At 30.4% G+C, this 19,138-nt stretch overlaps 2 protein-coding genes across 3 annotated transcripts in view; one reads left to right on the plus strand and one right to left on the minus strand.

Moving 5' to 3' along the window:
- LOC107455119 (glycerol-3-phosphate acyltransferase 1, mitochondrial) overlaps window positions 1–7,025 on the minus strand; it is a 108,868-nt gene extending 101,843 nt beyond the window's left edge. The window contains exons 1-2 of one of the 2 annotated variants that reach the window (XM_016072571.3): window positions 6,842–6,943; window positions 1,875–1,940 (exon numbers count right to left, since the gene is read on the minus strand). In XM_016072571.3, the coding sequence (XP_015928057.1) occupies window positions 1,875–1,921 (47 nt within the window). In that variant the 5' untranslated portion in view covers window positions 1,922–1,940; window positions 6,842–6,943. Of the gene's footprint in view, window positions 1–1,874; window positions 1,941–6,841 lie in introns of both variants that reach the window. The other variant, XM_071188268.1, reaches the window with a different exon arrangement.
- A 6,082-nt stretch (window positions 7,026–13,107) lies between these two features.
- LOC107455120 (vacuolar protein sorting 24) overlaps window positions 13,108–19,138 on the plus strand; it is a 12,029-nt gene continuing 5,998 nt past the window's right edge. The window contains exons 1-3 of the mRNA XM_016072578.3: window positions 13,108–13,287; window positions 14,437–14,497; window positions 17,531–17,832. Of these exons, the coding sequence (XP_015928064.1) occupies window positions 13,246–13,287; window positions 14,437–14,497; window positions 17,531–17,832 (405 nt within the window). The 5' untranslated portion in view covers window positions 13,108–13,245. The remainder of the gene's footprint in view (window positions 13,288–14,436; window positions 14,498–17,530; window positions 17,833–19,138) is intronic.

Here is a 19,138-nt window from a genome sequence, read left to right on the forward strand (position 1 = left end):
TCAATATAAAGCGATTTATTTTAAAAACAATGACAAATCACATTTTTCAATTTGAAAATTCATTTTAACTGCACTAACGTGACAAACCACATTTTTGAATAACTTTAGAAAGTACTTTTTTTACGTTTAAATTTCCTTGAATATATTTCTGTGGAATATAAACCCTAAAGTATAAAACACTAAGAGTGTGTGAAGAATTTTATAAAAAGCTTTTTTTTTCAAACCGTTGAAAAACATTTCCTCTTTTTTTTTTTTTTTTTTTTTTTTTTTTTTTTTTTTTNTTGTAGATTGTCAACCCCGCTAATTTCCATTGTTACACAATAAGCCTTTGAATTCAGAACAATGAAAAACATATACACAAACTTAACCTAATTCTACCTTTCTTAAACTCTATCACAATGAATTTCTTGGGCATTTATGTAGTCGAAATTTAAAAACTAAGCCTAGTTGAAATTCATATTGATATCATCATAGCTTGTTAAAATTATTACAATGATGTATTCCGAATTTCAAGTTAGACTTTTTGAACACTTAGCTAGTAGGAAAATAAAAGAATGATAAAATTTAAATTTTATGGTTGAATAATTAGGTTTATTTCTTGTTGAAATTGAGACCAAGATACAAAATAAATTAGATGGCGGGTTTTTAAGGCATTTAGTTTATTAAACCATTAGGAGAAAACGTTCCCATGAACTTTTTCATAAAGATTAAGACTGTAAACTTAATTAATTTATTCTTATTTACTTTGAAATAACATAATATACATGTTCACCATAATTAATGAATCCATAATATAACTATCGATACTTTGATCTGAAATTATGCACCTGCGTTGTTTTGAATCTCAAGTGGTAGCCAACAGTCGAAATTATCAAGATTATCTAAGCATAAATGCCTAACCACTTTTGTTAAAAGGTGCTTTAACAACAGTACAAAGCGTCGCGTTTTTGCAATAGTAGTCCGGAATGGATTCAAATTTAAGCAAAGTTGCAAATTTAAATTTCAAATCGCTTGAAATATTTCTTTACAGTTTTAAAAATATCTTACATAAAATAATATTTATTTATTTACGAAATGTTACTTTTTCGCAACAGGAGTTCAGAATGGTTTATAATTTAAACAGTAACCAAAAATTTATTTGAGACAGCTTAAAAAATTACTTTGTGATTTTGAAAATAATTTCTCGCAATTTTTTGCAATTTTAATAATATTTTTTTCAAAAACTAATGTTAATTTCTCATCGTAGCCTCGTAAAAAAAAAACAAAGACTAGCGAAACTGCTGTCCGTAAGAGGTAATTGAATTTGAGATAGTTTAAAATATTTCTATGAAATTATGAAATATTTCTTTTTAATTTTGAAAATATTTGTTTTTATTTTTGAAAATATTTGTTTTTATTTTTGAAAATAATTTTTGTAATTTTGTTAATACTTCTTTTATTTTTGAAAATATTTTTTGATTTTTGAAAATATTTTTCGTATTTTTGAAAAAAATTTTTTAAATAACATTAATTTCTTACTCGGATACTCACTTAAAAAGAAACGAGAGTTAGCACAACTGCAAGCGTGGTGTTGTCAGTGAGAGGTAATTTAATCTGAGATAGTTTAAAATATATCTTTGTAATTTTGAAAATATTTCTTTGCAATTTTAAAAATATTTCTTTATAATTTTAAAAATATTTATTTGTAATTTTAAAAATATTTCTTTGTAATTTTGAAAATATTTTTTGTAATTTTGAAAATATTTCTTTATAATTTTGAAAATATTTCCTTGTAATTTTGAAAATATTTTTTGTAATTTTGAAAATATTTTTTGTATTTTTAAAAATATACATATATAATTTTTTTAATAAAATAATTTTTTTTAATTTCTTACCGGATAGCTTCGTAAAAAGAAATGAGGGCTAGCACAACTGCAAACATGGTGTTGCCAGTAAGAGGCCTAAAAGCAGAAGAACGCTATCATTTTCTGTTTCGCTTAATCGACTTATCGGCTTTTATTTTTAACCAAAAAACAAAAACAAAAAAAATGGTGGTTTCACAGTCTCCCCTTTCGTGGGAATATCAAATCACAATTTCAAAATTCATCATCTTAACATATCCACGTGTATTTACTGAATTTCAAAGATACTAAAGTATTCTTAAAAAAAATTGATTCATTCCTGATAACAGGTCCTTGAATATCTGATTAAGATATCAAACACTTGAAAGCATTATGTTGTGTTTGATAGCTAATTATGCCTATGGGTGTTACTAAATTTTTTATATAAAGCAGTTGTTGCGATGGGAACCAGACAGAAAGGGAAACTTTATTAGATTCCAAAAATTTTAAACATTTTTCCCTTATCGTTATTACTTGTTAAGATCCCATATTCGGATCCAACTAATGGCATTTAAAGAGATAGCAGTCTTTACCCTTTTCAAGCAACAAAAATTGAGTGAAATAGTTATATTTACAAGTTATATCTCGCATTGGATATGAGATGTATTCACGCGAAGTGCCGAATTTCTCAGCTCTTGCGAAAGCAACCCAGTTATGAATACCTCCAACGGATAACTAGTCAACTTTTCATTTTGCCACATAGCGAAGTTAACTGTTAACCGAGCTTACAGCCAAAATGTAAATTTTTTCGTCAACTTTGTCGAAAGTGCTTGTTACGTAATAGAACCGGTTTAACCTCTTTCCTGGCTTCGAATATCTTTAGAGGGGAGGGGAAAGAGAGGGACAATTGTTTCGAGGTCACGGACTGCTGAGAGCCCCATCAAAATTCTTTACAAAGATTGTAATATTTATGAATAATTTCTTTTTCAAAAGAAAATGGCAGATAATTTCTTTATATCTATTTAAAAACCGCACTTTTGTATAAAGGATCTTCGAAAATTCTACAAAATATGAAATAAGACTTTTTTGTGCTTTGGAAAGGAGTTCGCAAAAAACTTTCTCCTGGGACCCGTAAAACTTTCGTACAGTCTTAGATGCAGTTATGTTATTTCTCCGCTGCACTGCAGCTTTTGTGGGCCTAAAATAGCCACACATTAAGGGAGAGGGGTGCCAGACCGAGTAGTTTCTGGTTTTACCTCGCGAGCAGAGGTTATCGAAACCGAAACAGTAGTACTTATCGGGCTAAATCCTTATTGTTTGTTAAATTATGAATCTTTAGTAAACGTGTAATAAGCTGCACCAAAATTATTGTTTATAAGTGTATAATGACCAATAAACAAAGGTAGCATAAAAACAAGAAAACGCTAAAGAGTTGACATAGTAAAACAAACTTATCAACACATACGCCATCGAGAATTAATCAACAACTACACGTCATTAAGGTAGGTCCTTTTTCCTTTCGCCAAAATCGAAGTACCCGGTTTTACCGCACTACTCGGTTCCCTACGTAATCTATATCCCTACAAAATAACTATTATACCGAAGACAAATATTGATGATAATTTTAAAATTTGTCTAAAATAAAAACTCCTACAGACATTCGTCTGGACCTGTGGCGGTGACTATGGTAACTAGGTATGACTATTCTAAGTAGGAGTGTGGGGTCACTGTTTTGGAGTGGTTTCAGCTCGGGTCAAAGAGAGAAAAGGAATCTCTTTCTTCGGTCTATTATGTTAGTCTTAGAGTGAATCAACCCTCCCTAAAATGCGCCATACTTGTTTCCATAGCACCAGACGGCCTCAGATATTGTGGCGGGAGTTGACATCTTAACTTAGACAAACTATACATCTCGTAAAAATACCACAACTTGGTAAAGTTAGAGAACCCCAGAGCAAACTAAAGCAGATTTTGTGATCTTCCTATCCATGCAATACAAATGCAGTTTAGTTCCCCCCGAAAAGATTTCCATGAAAGCGAGTTTGTCCGTAATTTGACTCTGAAGTTCTATTGTATTCTTGGTCATGTATTAAAATCAGGGTTCCGGAAGTGAGCTTACGTGGATTGGCTATTTATCGAAGGTGGTTCAAGGAATATATCGCTCGGTCATGACGCGAGCTGAACATTAATATAGCTGCTATATAGCTCCCAACCTGCACTGACCACAGTATGGACATAAAATGTCCTCAGTGATTGATAGATCATAGATCAGAGTTCTAGTCTCGTAAGAGTAACTGTGAGAGTTGTCCGTGGTTTTCGCTTCAATATAACAAAAATGAGGTTCAATTTCACTCAAAATAATCTTTATGAAAGCGATTTTGTTTCAATACTTGACTCTTTAATGCCCTTGTCTTGTCAATTTTCAAAGAAATGGAAGTGTAATTAAGTATATTTATTAACTACTAAGCGTTCTTTAAGGTGCCAAGTGCCTTTTTAAGCTATCAATTACCTTTTTCTCCCCCAACTGACCTGATATCCTAAAGTTACACAAAAATCTCCATAGATGGAGCCACTGGAAAACAATAACAATCGCACCCCCTCTGCCTTAATGGCCAACTACAGCACATGAATTTAGAGATAAATTGAATAATCATCATCCTAATTCCATTTTTATCTAAGGATGCAAAAAAGGAGACAAAAATACAATATTAAGATATTGAAACAGGTGAATCAATAAACGTGAATTCATAAGTCAACCGGGAACGTGATGAGAAAAACTCATGACGAATTAAAAGGAATCTGCGTTCAAAAAATTTTCTTTCAGCAAAAACTGAAGTAAAATTTTAAATCCACGATCCATTGTTTCGATACAGAAAAATTGGAAATATAAGGGACTTTTTCTGAAAATAGTGGGGGCATTTCGATTAGGTAAATTGAAAATAAAAATGAAAAATATTTACACGAATTTATAGTCTTGTAGGAAAAATACAATTTCGATTAAAACTTGTTTTAAATTTCAAGAATGCAAATGGTGTTAAGGATTTAAACAAAGTTGAATCTCTACTATCTATCTGATACTTAACTATTTACTTCTTTTTTTTTATAATGTTAGCAATTATTTATATTTTTTAGATCATGTATATCGTAAATGGGGAGACTTATTGCCACTGAAAATTACTGCACTCCACAAGCCTTATATTGAGTAAAACAGATAATAGATAGGAATAAAGATAATAGTCAGTCACAATCTCAGGAGCAATATTTGGTTGGGAAATTACTCTCATTTTTGTTATTATTAGTGAAAAAATTGTATGGTACAACAGAAATAAAATAATAAGAGCAGATCCTACTTCTAAATAAAATTTCTAAAAATTTGATCGATGTTGATTCTTATACCTTACTGTAAATAAAAATAATATTGTCATTAGTAATATAATTAATGACAATATAATTTACAATGATATAATTAATAATATAGTAATCAAAATTATTATAATTAATAGTGATAATGTAATTAATAATATTATAACTAATAATCATATCATAATTATTAATAATTTAATTCGTTTATTTTGGATTTTTATAATATATTTCGCCGAAAAAAAAATTTAACAATTAAAACAATTGTTCAAATATTTACAAAAGTTTATTTTTTTGTAAATCCTTTTAAAACAGTCGATTTTAAGGCACCAAACTAACTAGCACAAAGTCATCTATCTCGCCCAAGTTATTGACTAAATACAACAGGAAACATTTTTTATTTTTTTACCACATTAAAAAATAACTGTGCAGAAGTATTTTTTGAAATATTAAGAACCCTACATTAAATAATGTGGATCCTTAACTTCCGTGACCTCCCACCTGGCCCAAGATAGGCTGTTGCAGAACTGCTTCACTTTTTAAAAGCACTACATAGAAATTAAAAAAAGGTTTTAAGAAATACACAAACGTTTTTTCGATATTTTTTAAAGCGCTATCGCCCTTTTAGACGGCCAACTTTAATGATTAATAAAGAAGTCAACTCAAAATTCATATATTTTATTAAAATCATATAAAAATTTACTATCAGATGCTACGCAACACACAATTTAGTTCTGAAAAATAATTTATAAAACAAAAAGTGTTTTGATGCAATTTATTTTCTTCAAAAATAAAAGTTTGAAGTACAAAATTAGAAACCGAGTCCGTAAATCTATAATTTATTAAATCTTTTTTCAATAATTAGAGTATTTTTTTTTCACTTGAAAATAATATTTCTGAATAAGTATGAAAATATTTTTTTGCTAATAAATTGTTCTACTGCATTATTTCGTTCGGATAAAATTTCAAAGCTTGTTTGCATACACATAGTGATCATTCTCTCAATATTTATTTCTATAATTTTTGTCAAAAGTGTAATCAAAAAGAGCTTGCACATTAGGGGTCACAAATTAATATTTATGCAAAAAAATAACACAACCGAAATCTAAGGTATCACTACTTAAAAAGGCGGGAGTGAAAGCATCAAAGCCTGTTTAATTGCTGAAAGAAACAGAAAGGAACAGAAACGCGTAATAAGACAAAAAGGTAACATTTCAATTATTATTTTAATATGTATATATATAGATGCTTAAGAAAACGTTGATGCAAGTTTTTTTTATACTTTTAAGAATGCTATCTTCTTAAAATGTATTCAAATACACAAATTTATAAAATATATTTGTATTTATAAAGATAAAATTAAATAACATTATAAAAATATTACTATTTAATATCTTTATAAAGATAAATTATATAATATATAATATATAATTTATTTCACAATTATGTAAGTGACTTAAAGTTCGATACTTTATACAACATAGGAAAATCTTAAGATATATTTTCCTTAAAAATAATGTCAAAATTAGCTTTCAATTTTTTTGCATTGTAAATCTTATAATACTAATTGTAATTTAAAAATTTATAATTTAAAAATTTATTATTTTATAAATCTTTTATACATAGTGAATTCTCCGTTAATTAAATATCTCAAACATACTTACAAGATTTAGTTCATTCTCAGTTCGTCCAAAGTTCGACTAAGTACGTTTACTTCATATAATGATTCCAATACGTTCTTGTGATATTTCATTATAGAAATGTTTGCTACGAATGCGGATGAAGATGATACTCATTAAATAAAATATCGTACGATACTACTGTCACGTCAATATCAGTGTTTATTTCTAGTTTACAATCACTGGAAAACAAACAAATCCATTTAGAGATATTCCTATGTTCAAAGTTCAAATCATAGTTTGTTTACTAATCCTAATAGACCTTAGAAAATAAAAGTGAAAACAAATTATTTCGTAAAAATTTTAACTTGATCAGTTAAATAATAGCGAAGTTATACGAGTTTACAATTCATTAAGTGAGACAATTAATGTCATCGATCAAGTCTTCAATATAAATTGCTGTGGGAATTAAGCGAGTGGTACCTTTGTGAATAACAACAAATTTAGAAATATGTTTCTCTTATGAATATTTTATTTTATAACCGTCGTTGAACTGTCGACCCAATTTTTGGGTTTGTGACTATTAAAGTTCAACTCCGTAGCCTTGTAATTTTGAACCCAATCCAGAAGACAAGGGAACTCCTGGATCAAGTATCGGGAGAAATTTGCCTTCGTGGAAGACTTTTAAATGGAACTAACCCGCATTTGCGTTACATTGAGAAGATGACCACAAGAACCTCCCACGGATAGCCTAACTGCATAGGGTCTCTAACCCGTGTTCCGTCTACCACTGAGAATATTTCACGTCAGCACTGTGGTCGGATACGGATTCATATCGACCAGCCATCGCTGGGATTCAAACCCCGTTCACCTTATTGGAAAGCGACCACTCTAGCCCCAGAGCCATCGCGGCCATCTTTTATGAATATTAAGTTACCTTCACCTAAATATGATTGTTATGTAAAATAGAACCTAAATATGAGTGTTTATACTAAATAAAAAACGAAGTCCCTCTGCCTAGGATTATGATTTTGAAAGTCTTCGCAGTATGCAAAATATTTAAAAATTCTACATAGATAATGCTTCTCAAATTGCTATAATCATGTCTTTAGTTTCAAAATTGTACGAAATTCATCTATATGATCCCCGTAGCTGACAACTGGTGGTGAGAATAAAATACTAGCATGATGATGACAATGTGTTCAGCATTGCGCACTGGTCGCCAATACTTCCCCTACAGGCTGATACCTATCAACCTGAAGCTTCTTGCGGGAGTACTTTACTTTACAATTGCATCAAATTAAACTTACATGAGTTACCTCTAAAGTTTGTAAGTTGATCTTAATGAGGACACTTGCACTAAGCTATATTGCATTATATCTTTAAAATGACTATAATTTATTCATCAAATAAATTTAGGTAAAATTTTTACCCAAATATATGTTTTGAAAATGTCATACAGTAATTTTAATGTAAATCATATTTCTAAATTTCCTTTACTCGGAAAAGTTATATTCAAACAATAATTCCGTTTATTTTGAAACAAAAAAAAAGTTACCTTTTTTAATTCGGATAATACTTATAACTGCAATCATGTATACAAAAAAAAAACTTTTTTTTTGTTTTTTTCTTACATGATTTAGTTTATTGAAAGATTTTGTACACTTTATTCTTGAAAACTTACTGGATAATTGAAAAAAGAGTAAAGCGTTTCATATGGAACAAATATCTATAAGTATATGAACAAAGCTTTCGAGAAAAAATGAAGAGAAATTAATTTTACTAATAAGAACTTCATATCCTGATATTTAATGAAAAATCAGGAAGACGCGTTTTGAGAATATCAATTACTAACGTTTTTTCTTATCTAATGTTGACATTCCAGTTTTTTATTTTTCATTTTTTCTCTTTTTATCCAATAAATTGGCAGTAAATTTTCTTTAACTTTCGCATGGTCAGTCATGTTTTTGTCCTGATGATAAGTATGTTTTTTTATGCTCTGAAAATATGTGCACTACAGTACCTGGAGATTTTGCTACCATCATTTTCCGATGAAATACTATCCATCTTTTAGATTTCTGTTGAATGTTTTCGGAAATAAACTATAGTGTTCTATACTACGAGAGTTAATTGATGCGTTACATTAGTTGATATAAAGGTTACGCGGTCAACCATCTATATAGACAATTATTATTATTATTATTATTATAAATATATATATATACACTGGTGTGCAAAACTTAAGCAACAAGTGCGTTTTTTGTCATAACTCTACAAGAAATCATCCGATTGACATGAAATTAGAATATGATGTACATTATTTTGTACTTAAACGATGGTAAAAGAATAATGGCGCAGAAATGAATATAAAGCTTAAAGTAGGGTATGGAACAAAAAAAGGCTTTATTTGACATATAGTGGCGTTACACATGATTGCCTGAAGAAGCGTAAGTACAACTGGCAGATGTTCCCTAGTATGGGATATGCCCTCCCCTTACTGTAATTGTTGCTTGGCATCGTCTCTCCATGCTAAGCACCAGATTATCCAGGAGTTCTTGGGGTAAACGTCTCCATTCCTCCTTTAACGCATCTTTCAGCTGATGGGTGTTACCAGGAGGATACTGTCGTGTCGCAAGACGTCTCCCTAATGCATCCCACACATGCTCTATGGGATTTAGATCTGGAGAGTAAGCTGGCCAATCCATTCGTGTGATATCTTCACTTTCCAGTAGCTCTTGAACATTAGCAGTACGGTGTGGCCGGGCATTGTCATCCATAAAAATGAAGTCTGGTCCAATGGCCCCTCGGAACAGACGCACATGGGGTAGGATTACCTCATTGCAGTAGCGGTCTCCAGTTACAGAACCTCGGTCGAAGATCTGAAGCTCAGTCCGCCCGTTCAACATAATGCCACCCCAGACGACAACTCCAGGACCACCGTAACGATCTCTTTCCGCGATGTTATTGGGATGAAATCGAGCTCCAACCTCTCTCCAGATCAACTGACGTTGAGAATCGCTTGTAGCACTAAAACGACTCTCATCTGTGAAGAGGACGCGACTCCATTGATGAGGTGTCCAGGTTTCGTGTTCTCTGCACCACTCTAAACGGTGCCGCCGATGGCTAACTTTTAAAGGTATGCAGCGTTCAGGACGTCTAGCAAATAAGCCACCTTTGTGGAGGCGTCTGGCCACTGTAAATCTTGATACTTGTCGTCCTGTGGCTGTGCACAGTTGCTGAGATATGGCGCTCGCTGACTGAAAACGGTTTCTTTTCGCCTGGAGGACAATGTAACGGTCATCTCTTGGTGTTGTTTTCCTTGAACGGCCACCACCAACTTTCCAAACAGTTGTACCAGTAGTTTTAAGGGCATTCCAAGCACGAGAAACAACACTTTTGTTGATCCCGAACTCTTCGGCGACACTGGTCACACTACGCCCCTCCTCAAGCTTCCCAATCATTCTTCCTCGAGTAAAGTCATCTAAATGATTTCTTGAAGACATGTTTCACAAAACAAATCACTTGCACTTGCAGCGAATGTCTTTAACTACGGTGCTCTTCATCCTTTTATCACAGCTTTGACCTGCGCGCGCCGACCCACAAGGTTTACGTACACTTACATCACCTACGACGTTTTATTTCTAAAATTTTCATACAAATAATCTTTCTACTGAATTACGTGCATATTATACTGCAATTTTATGGCCATCTTATACTTTGTTGGGGAGCTGTGGCCGGAACACCACTTGTTGCACACCAGTGTATATATATATATATTACAATTATAGATGAATTAGAAATGTAATAAATAAAGGGTGATATTTAGGTAATTAGGGTCATGAATGACTCTTTAGCCTTACATTGTTTACATAATTTTGTCTGATTTAATAATAAGATATTTCTCTGTAAATAAAGTACTTTACTAATTTGATGCTTATTCTACACATCATAGTTTTCAAAACTGACTGAACACTTCAAATAAAAAATAAAAATAAAAAAAAGAATTGTTAACTGAATAAAATCAACTTAATATTGAAAAAATCTTCGTTTCAACATAAAAAAAATTTATCATAAGCACTTTTTATTTCACATTTCCGCAACTTTTCAATATTTTTTTATTTAAGAAAAATTTGAGAAAATTTATATTTTTAAATAAAAATTGTTGTTAAAAAATATAAATTTCATAAAATTATTTCTGCAAAATTAAATGATCTATCATGAGTCTGTTTATACCCTTCATTCTATTCTATAACGTTAGAAGTAATTTTATCCAGAAAATTATGGGATGCGAAGTTGAAATTTACACTTTATATTAAATCATTATATTTAGTAAAATCAAGTTTTTGAAGGATTAAGATCCAATAAGAATATCTTAGAGATATCCGAATTATATATATATAATTGATATCAGGAAGAAGTCCCTTAAATATCAATGTTATAGGCTGGATAACTCATGAATATCCGTGATAAGTCATATACAACCGTCTGATAGACCATTTCCTTGAATGTTCAGATATCTTGGAGATCTCTATTGGATTCGGGCATATACAGCTTTTTTGCATAAGAGATAACCTTTGGAAATATTTTCGGCTGTGTGGTGCAAAGAAAGTCCATTTTAATTGACTTTCCCTGACATATTGCATAAGTTGGAAAAGCAATATTAATTCAAAATGTCCTAATGTCCACGTATACCCATACATATTCAGACTTCATGTATCCAACTACAGAAACTAAGGGACCCTGGCAGAACTATTAAGTAACACTATAACTTCTTTATTTAGGTATCGGATATTTTTGGCCAAATAGTGTACCTTGCTTTCATTAGCGTGTTAAGGAAGTTACTCGCTCAAACGTTTAGCGATAATGTAAGTGCAACCAAGGTTTTATTTATTTATTGTTACACATATACTTGCTTGTAAACTTAATTTGAAGACAGCTCATGAGCCATTGTCAATCAAAGAACATTCAGATATCGCAAATTTGAGAATAATATTACAAAGATACATTTAGAATTACAGTGGGATTCGAAAGCGCTACCTCATAACTACACAGCGTTTGGTGGATTGACGAAACCACTTGGTCGGGGTGGGCCCTAGAGGTGTTTAAGAGGGATATCTAAGAAGTCATTCTTACTGCATGCTGATTTCCACATGCTATCGGGCACAAATATGCTTAACGCATGCGCAAGTAGTTCTTACATGAAGTTTATGAACATACGATCGCAACACTCGAGTCCCGCAGTGGACTGATCGTTAAGACACGGTTCCCAGCAGATCACCGAAGTCAAGCATCACTGGCTACGGTCAGTGTGCGGGCACTTGGATCAGTCTGCGAAGGGACAGAGGGTGTGCGGTATTGGTCCTCGTTAAACTGTGCTACCGTAAAGTGCTCGACTTCGCGTGCAGGTCGTCGGGCTACCGAAGTGGGGGTGCCATCCCCTCCGCAGAGGATCAAAATTGTGATGGCATGTCTTCGGATCATCCTCCGGGATGTTTCCCAGACCGTCGCCAATTGCCCATTGTGCAGCTCTAGTGCGACGCAAATTAACAACAACAGCAGCAACGCTCGAATACGCCATCTGGGGAGAAAGCCGGTTCCGAGCCTTTGGCCCTTCCCTCTTCTCCTCTTTTCCGTTGACTACGGACTCAGCTGACTGGAATTTACTACGATATTTCTCCTTTTCTTAATATTTTTCGTTTTTAATTAATAAAAATGTTTTTTAAAATTTCCATGATGCTTTCTTTTAGAACTATGTTTGATGTAGTTTTCAGTTCCATATAATTTTCCAACTTAAAAGATTTTAATCTATATGAAAATCAAGATACAAACTAACGTATTTCCTTCTTCTATGACTCTCCACACGCTAATGGTGAAAGCATGCAAAATGCTGCCACTAGCCCATTTCGATATATGTGATTATATTTCGATATTCGATATATGTGATTCATTATATGTGATTATTCACTGTGTGTATCACTATGTGTTTGTACTCCTGAATATGCGAACAGTTTCCTTTTTTCATTAATTTCACAACACTCGCACACGTGAAACATCTGCATACTATTCTATTTACATTCCGAGATCCTATTCGGGAAAGCACAAACGCAAAATAGTTAAAAGTACAGTGAAAATTGTCCCTAAGTAATGTATTATATTTTAATCACAAACTTGTCAAAACTGGCATCAATATCTGTGCAAACGGAAGCGTTTCTTTAAGTTTTTTCAGTATTTTTAGTTGAGTCAGTTTTTGTTCGTGTTACAGATATTTATTATCAACTGAAAAGTTGCAATGAAATCGCTGCCAACACATTTTCGTTCTTAAAACTGGGCCCACTGTTGTCAACAAACAGAAACTCTATGATTGCCGTATTTAGAAAATTCCTAAGTGTCTAATAAAAATTTCTGTCATGAAAGTTTAAAATTTTTTTAGAAGTTCTTTATTTTATGAAATGGGGTTATTTGGAAAAAATGAAAAAGATCCGAAAGATCAGGTCTGTGTTACACAAACACACGAAAATGTTTATCTGTTATGTGAACTGATCTAATACAATTTTATCACCTTATATTAGTTAAAAGTTAACAAATTTTTAATAAATCATCTATTTAAAGTTACTTTAAATATGTTTTAGTGGATGCGTTACGAACTGACTCTTTTCACCATTTCAGAACCAACATAATTAGATTATTCTTAGTTGTCTAATTAAATTAATACCTAATGTTCTAAGCATTGTTTGTAGTTTCAAAAGAAGTCGGAGATAAAGCGTTGTTGGTTTTGATTTATGTAGTTTTTATTTATAGTGATAAACCTCATTAATCATTCTCTCCTAAAAAATTTTTAGTGTGCAACTTTATTTTATATTGTATCATTTGGAATTTGTTTTGTCAATGTATATAAAAATAACTTGCCTGCGAAACATATTTCTTTATATGTTTTGTCAACATATAAAAAATAACTTACCTGTTAAAAATATTTCATTTATACCCTTTGGTAACTTTAGAATCTGATAAACATCCTATATTCTACTATGATCTAATTCTATTTATTTAACTAGCTTGTTTTCGAAATAATCACAGGGATTTAAAATTTTCGAACATGTCAATCCAAAAGGTAATCGAATAATCACTTGTTTGATTCTTTTGTAGGTGTTCAGTGCCTAATTGATGATTTTCAAAATATTTTGAAACAATTCTGTTATTAAAATGTAAATTAATTCAAATGTATAAGTGATAGACGTAATCTTAAAAGCAAAAACATCTGTGTTTTGCTTTATAACTAAAGTAGACTTCTGGTTATCTTTCAGGACTAGGTAAATTTGAAGAAATCAGATCTGTTGGCTAAGCAGATTTTTCTACTTTTTAAACCTATATTTTTTAAAAGATATTATTACATTTCTGTGTTATAGAATTCATTTGGGCTTGGGCATAAACTTGATAAGATCAGTTCTTTGGTGTAAACGCACTATATCTCAATCATATGATTGAAGGCTATTCATTAACTGTTATTTATTAGTATTTTTAAATTATTTTTTTATGTATATTTTTTGCATGCACATTAATATACGTAGTTATTGCAATTTCTTTTGACTTTTTCTTTGTTTTGTTATACATGACAAAATATTGATCCAAAAAAATGTTTTTAGGTTAAACAATGGACGTCTACTTTACGAAAAGAAACCTATCAGTTGGAGCGTCAAATCAGAGGTGTGTACCACTAATACTAATAATCTGGTTTTTTTTAAATTGCAGAGAGAGATCAAGAAGGTATAGTAAAGGGTTTGGCAAACATTATCATTGAGGAATCAATATCTTTAAATAATATAAATTCAAATTTAAAATTATTTTGCTTCAGTTTTTTTTTTTTTTTTTTTTTTTTTTTTNAAACAACAGAGTCCACGAAACAATTTTGTGGACTCTTATAATCAATCATATACAGGTTTTTTAAAATCCTAGCAAAAGTGAATGTATGTATAATTGTAGTACTCCTAGTATGCTATTAATGGTTTTATGGATCCTGAAAATTATCTTTATATTGTCATCAAACTGATTAATAGTCATTTTAGTTGAGATAAACTAAGTCAAAAAATAATTTTAGTTGAGACAAACTGAGCCAAAAAGAGATTTTAACTGAGACGAAATGCAATTTCTGGTGAGACAATTTGATATTTTGCGAGTAGCATCCCTGATTGAGGAATCAATATCTTTAAGTAATATAAATTCAAATTTAAAATTATTTTGCTTCAGTTTTTTTTTTTTTTTTTTTTTTTTTTTTTTTTTTTTTTTTTTTTTTTTTTTNAATTTTTTTTTTTTTTTTTTTTTTTTTTTTTTTTTTTTTTGCCAAAGCAAAAATTTTTTTTAAGGCTGTCTTCTTGATTGTTTGAAAGATTCCCATAAATATGCTGCAAAGAAATTAGTGCAGACAAATTACGAAAACAGACACAAAAAAGTACTTTCTTTGAATAAACTTTCTTTTTTTTTCGACAGATTCGAATTTTTGTCCTATATATTTTGCTACCAAAATGTAGGGGGAATCTGGGAAATATGATCCCAATAGTTTGATCAGAACAACGGTTCACAGTTTGGACCCTTAACGTTAATTTGGCTTTGTGATTATTTCGCCATATCTCAAGAACTTTATAAGCAAATTGAAGCATTTTTGCCCACAATTATAAAATTTGTTTATCCAAAGATAATATCATGCAAAAAATAAATTTTAGTAATTATTTATTATTTTATTTAATAATGGTTAAAAATATTTTGAATTGTAAGGTATACAATTTTCTAGACCATTTTAAAGTATGTAATTTTATAAAGAAAAATACAAATTTGAAAGATATTGTTCAAATAGTTTCTGAGAAATTGAATTTTAAAAACACATCTTTTTTTAAAATTTGTTTTCTGAGTTTGACTAATTTTGCTCATATTTATTATTTCAACATACAGAATTATATTCTTTTAAAGGATGTAAAAAAATTTATACCTCGTTATTCAAAATCTTTTTGACTGTTACTAAATAAAATAATAGAAAATAAAAAAAATATTTATATAGTTATTTTTTGCATTAAATTAATTTTTGGATGAACAAGTTTTGTATTTGTAGAAAAAACTTTTCAATTTGTTCTGAAAGTTTTCGAGATTTAACGAAATACGCAGAAAGCAAGCGCAGTCCAAACTTTATGCCTCTCTTTTGACCTAATAATTGAGATCAAATTTCCCAGATAGTGACCACCCTTCGTATTTTGGAGTCAGAAATTTTAATATGTCAGGAAAAAAGGGTAATTTTATACTGAGAAAGAATGCTTTTGTGTCTGATTTTGCAACTTACTATATTGTCTTCACTAATTATCTAGCATATTTAAGGTTACCCCCTCGAACCATTAAAAATAAATCTTAGAATGTGAAGATCTGACATTGAACAAAAGTTATTTAAGATAGTACTTTTTTTTTCGCACAGTTCATCAATCTTTGCCTTTTACTAAGAGTGGTTATGAATAAAAAATTTTGCCATGGTATTTTCAACTTGAAGAAAATAAGACATCAAAACCAGTAAAAATTTCTTGTTATTACCAATTTTTATGCTATAACTCTTCTATTAAATACAGAAAATTGCTCTCATGAAGACACCTGACATTATCTGAGTGTATTTCTTTTAGTTTTTAAATATATATATGTATAAGTAAATTCTAATTAATAAAAAAATGTGTGCCCCCACTAAAATTTCCCTCACGCTACGCCTATGGGTGTCATTCAAATATTATAAGAATGCTTTTGATAATTTAACAACAAAAATAAGCAACGCGTAAACCCTCTACCATGCTTATGTAAAAATGTCATAATATCCCCTTGCTTTAACTTTGATTTTTTTTTAACTGAAGCAATCTAAATTTAAAATTAAATTCAAATGAACAACTTTGTATAAGATAAAATTCATGTTTCAAAACATTTTATGAAATTTTGAATAGAATATTCCTTAGGAATCTTTTCTGTTTTCTTTCAGTCATTAAAACACTTGACCTCTGAAACTCATAGAGGAAATTTTGGTCTAACTTTTTTTTCTTCTTCCAAACTTAACTCTTATTCCGAAATTAAAGTTTTTCCTTGTGTATTTTTCCCAAAGGTTTTTGTTATTTTTTTCATGTTAAGAGGATTTTTGAAAATATTGTGGTTTTGATGTCTTAATGTTTACATTGCTCATGCTTAACATCTTACTCAAACATTGTTTATTTTTGTTACATAGTTTCCTGGTACTTTGTTTTCAAGCAACTCTATAAGAGGTAACTGCAAGACTAGCACGATATTGTTTATTTTAATGAAAGTTTAAGAAAGAGTAAAATTAATAAACTTTTTTGCAATGATACCAAAGTTTTGTGTAACCGAACTCTTAGCTTGCTGAATACACCAAAAAAAATTTTCAAATTTAATGAAAAGTTCAATTATGGTGATAAATATATTCAAGATAATAAATGTGTGAGTAATGAATTTAAATACATAATAATATAGAGGGGAAATAGCTACATAGATAAGCGTGAATAATAATAGTTAAATAATTTTTAAAAAAAAAATTATTTTATTTTTTTTGTTCATAACTTTACATACATAAGGCCAAAAACAAAATAGGAAACAAAAATTTATTGAATATTAAAGATTTAACTACTTATGCAGTGGTATTACTTATAAAAAAGTTTTTTTAAAAACAAAACAAGCTAGAGATTTTTCCAACATTTTTTGATTTTTCAGGTATTCAGCGTGAAGAAGAAAAAGTTAAGCGTTCATTGAAAGAGGCAGCAAAGAAGGGAGATGCTGATGTTTGCAAAATATTAGCTAAAGAAGTGATCCGCGCTAGAAAATCTATAAATCGCATTCATACCTCTAAAGCACAGATCAATTCCGTTATGATGAGTATGAATCACCAGTTAGCCACATTAAGAGTAGCTGGATCCATTGAAAAAAGCACAGAAGTCATGAAAAGCATGCAGAATCTTCTGAAACTTCCAGAAATTTCAAAGACAATGCAAGAAATGTCGAAAGAAATGATGAAAGTAAGTTTAATATATTGATCAGTCTGAAAAATGTATTTATAATATAAATTTATCTTAAAGGGACAATTTCAAAATTGGTATTTAACACTCGGACGGCCGAATATTCGGTATACCCAGAACGGCCATAAGCGGTCAAATTGACCGATCCTTAGAAACATTGATAAAAATTGAATGTTAAGGTATATTAGGTTAGATATTGTTATTTTCATGTTGTTCTCATATGAATCATAGTATAAAATATTTAATTTTATTCATTTATTGGAGAAAAAGAACATATTGAGTTAGTGGTTAAATGATGAAAAATAATTGTACTAAAATAAGATTTAATGCATTTTAACTCTTTTTAAACACAATAAGAGGTTTTCGGGCTAATATCCATTTAATATTTATTATGTTACAATCATTATTTAATTGTGATATCTATATATTAATAGGCTAGCAATATTTTGTCTCGCTAAAAACTCCCAAACTACGCAACAGAATTAAACAAATAAGGTGTCGTTTTAAAGGTATTGTTATGTAGATGTGCAATAAGGTCTTAAATTATGAAAATTTCCTTTAATTAATTAATAAAATTAATAATTTAGTTTCAACCAATGAGAATTCAGCAAATCATTTTTCGGGTGGTTCGCATAAGCATTGTTTCCGTAAGCATCGTTTGATTTAAAGCATTTCTGAATTAATAGATTGATAAACAAAAATAAGAGTGGATAAAAAAAACGGAACTGAATTTCTTAAAAAAAGAATTCAATATCTTTAGTTCCTTTGATAAATTTTTAGTTTCATGATAAATTTTTTGTTTCGTTACAATAGAATGGCAATGGCATCGTGCGAATATTCAAACCAAAACAAACGTGCGAATATTCAAACCAAAACAAACTTTCTACAAACAATTATTTTGATTTGAGATTTAAAACGATATCTTAGTTATTTAGTTCTATTTTTATTTATTTAGTGCCTGCTGCCTAAATAAAATGCCTGCTATCAGGCGTCGAAATATCTCTGGCAGACGTCAGAGAAATGAATGGCGGAATTCTAAACGGGAAAGCATTTCTTATTGAGATATATTCTCTGCTACAGCTCCAAATTTCTCAGCTACATGAAGAAAAGATAATCAAATTGTGAAGGGGGCAGAGAAGTGTATAAATTTCATTAAGTAATTGATTTCAATATCTGGCATTTTTATTTTAAAATTTAAATTTGTTAAAATGTTTTTATAAGATTGCGAAGCAATATGCAATGGAACTGCGAAGCAGTTCTGGGGGTTGGCGAGCGTAGCGAGCAGGGGGCGGAGCCCCCTAGTATT

This window comes from Parasteatoda tepidariorum, chromosome X2 (genome assembly GCF_043381705.1).
Source record: "Parasteatoda tepidariorum isolate YZ-2023 chromosome X2, CAS_Ptep_4.0, whole genome shotgun sequence".
NCBI lineage: Eukaryota > Metazoa > Arthropoda > Arachnida > Araneae > Theridiidae > Parasteatoda > Parasteatoda tepidariorum.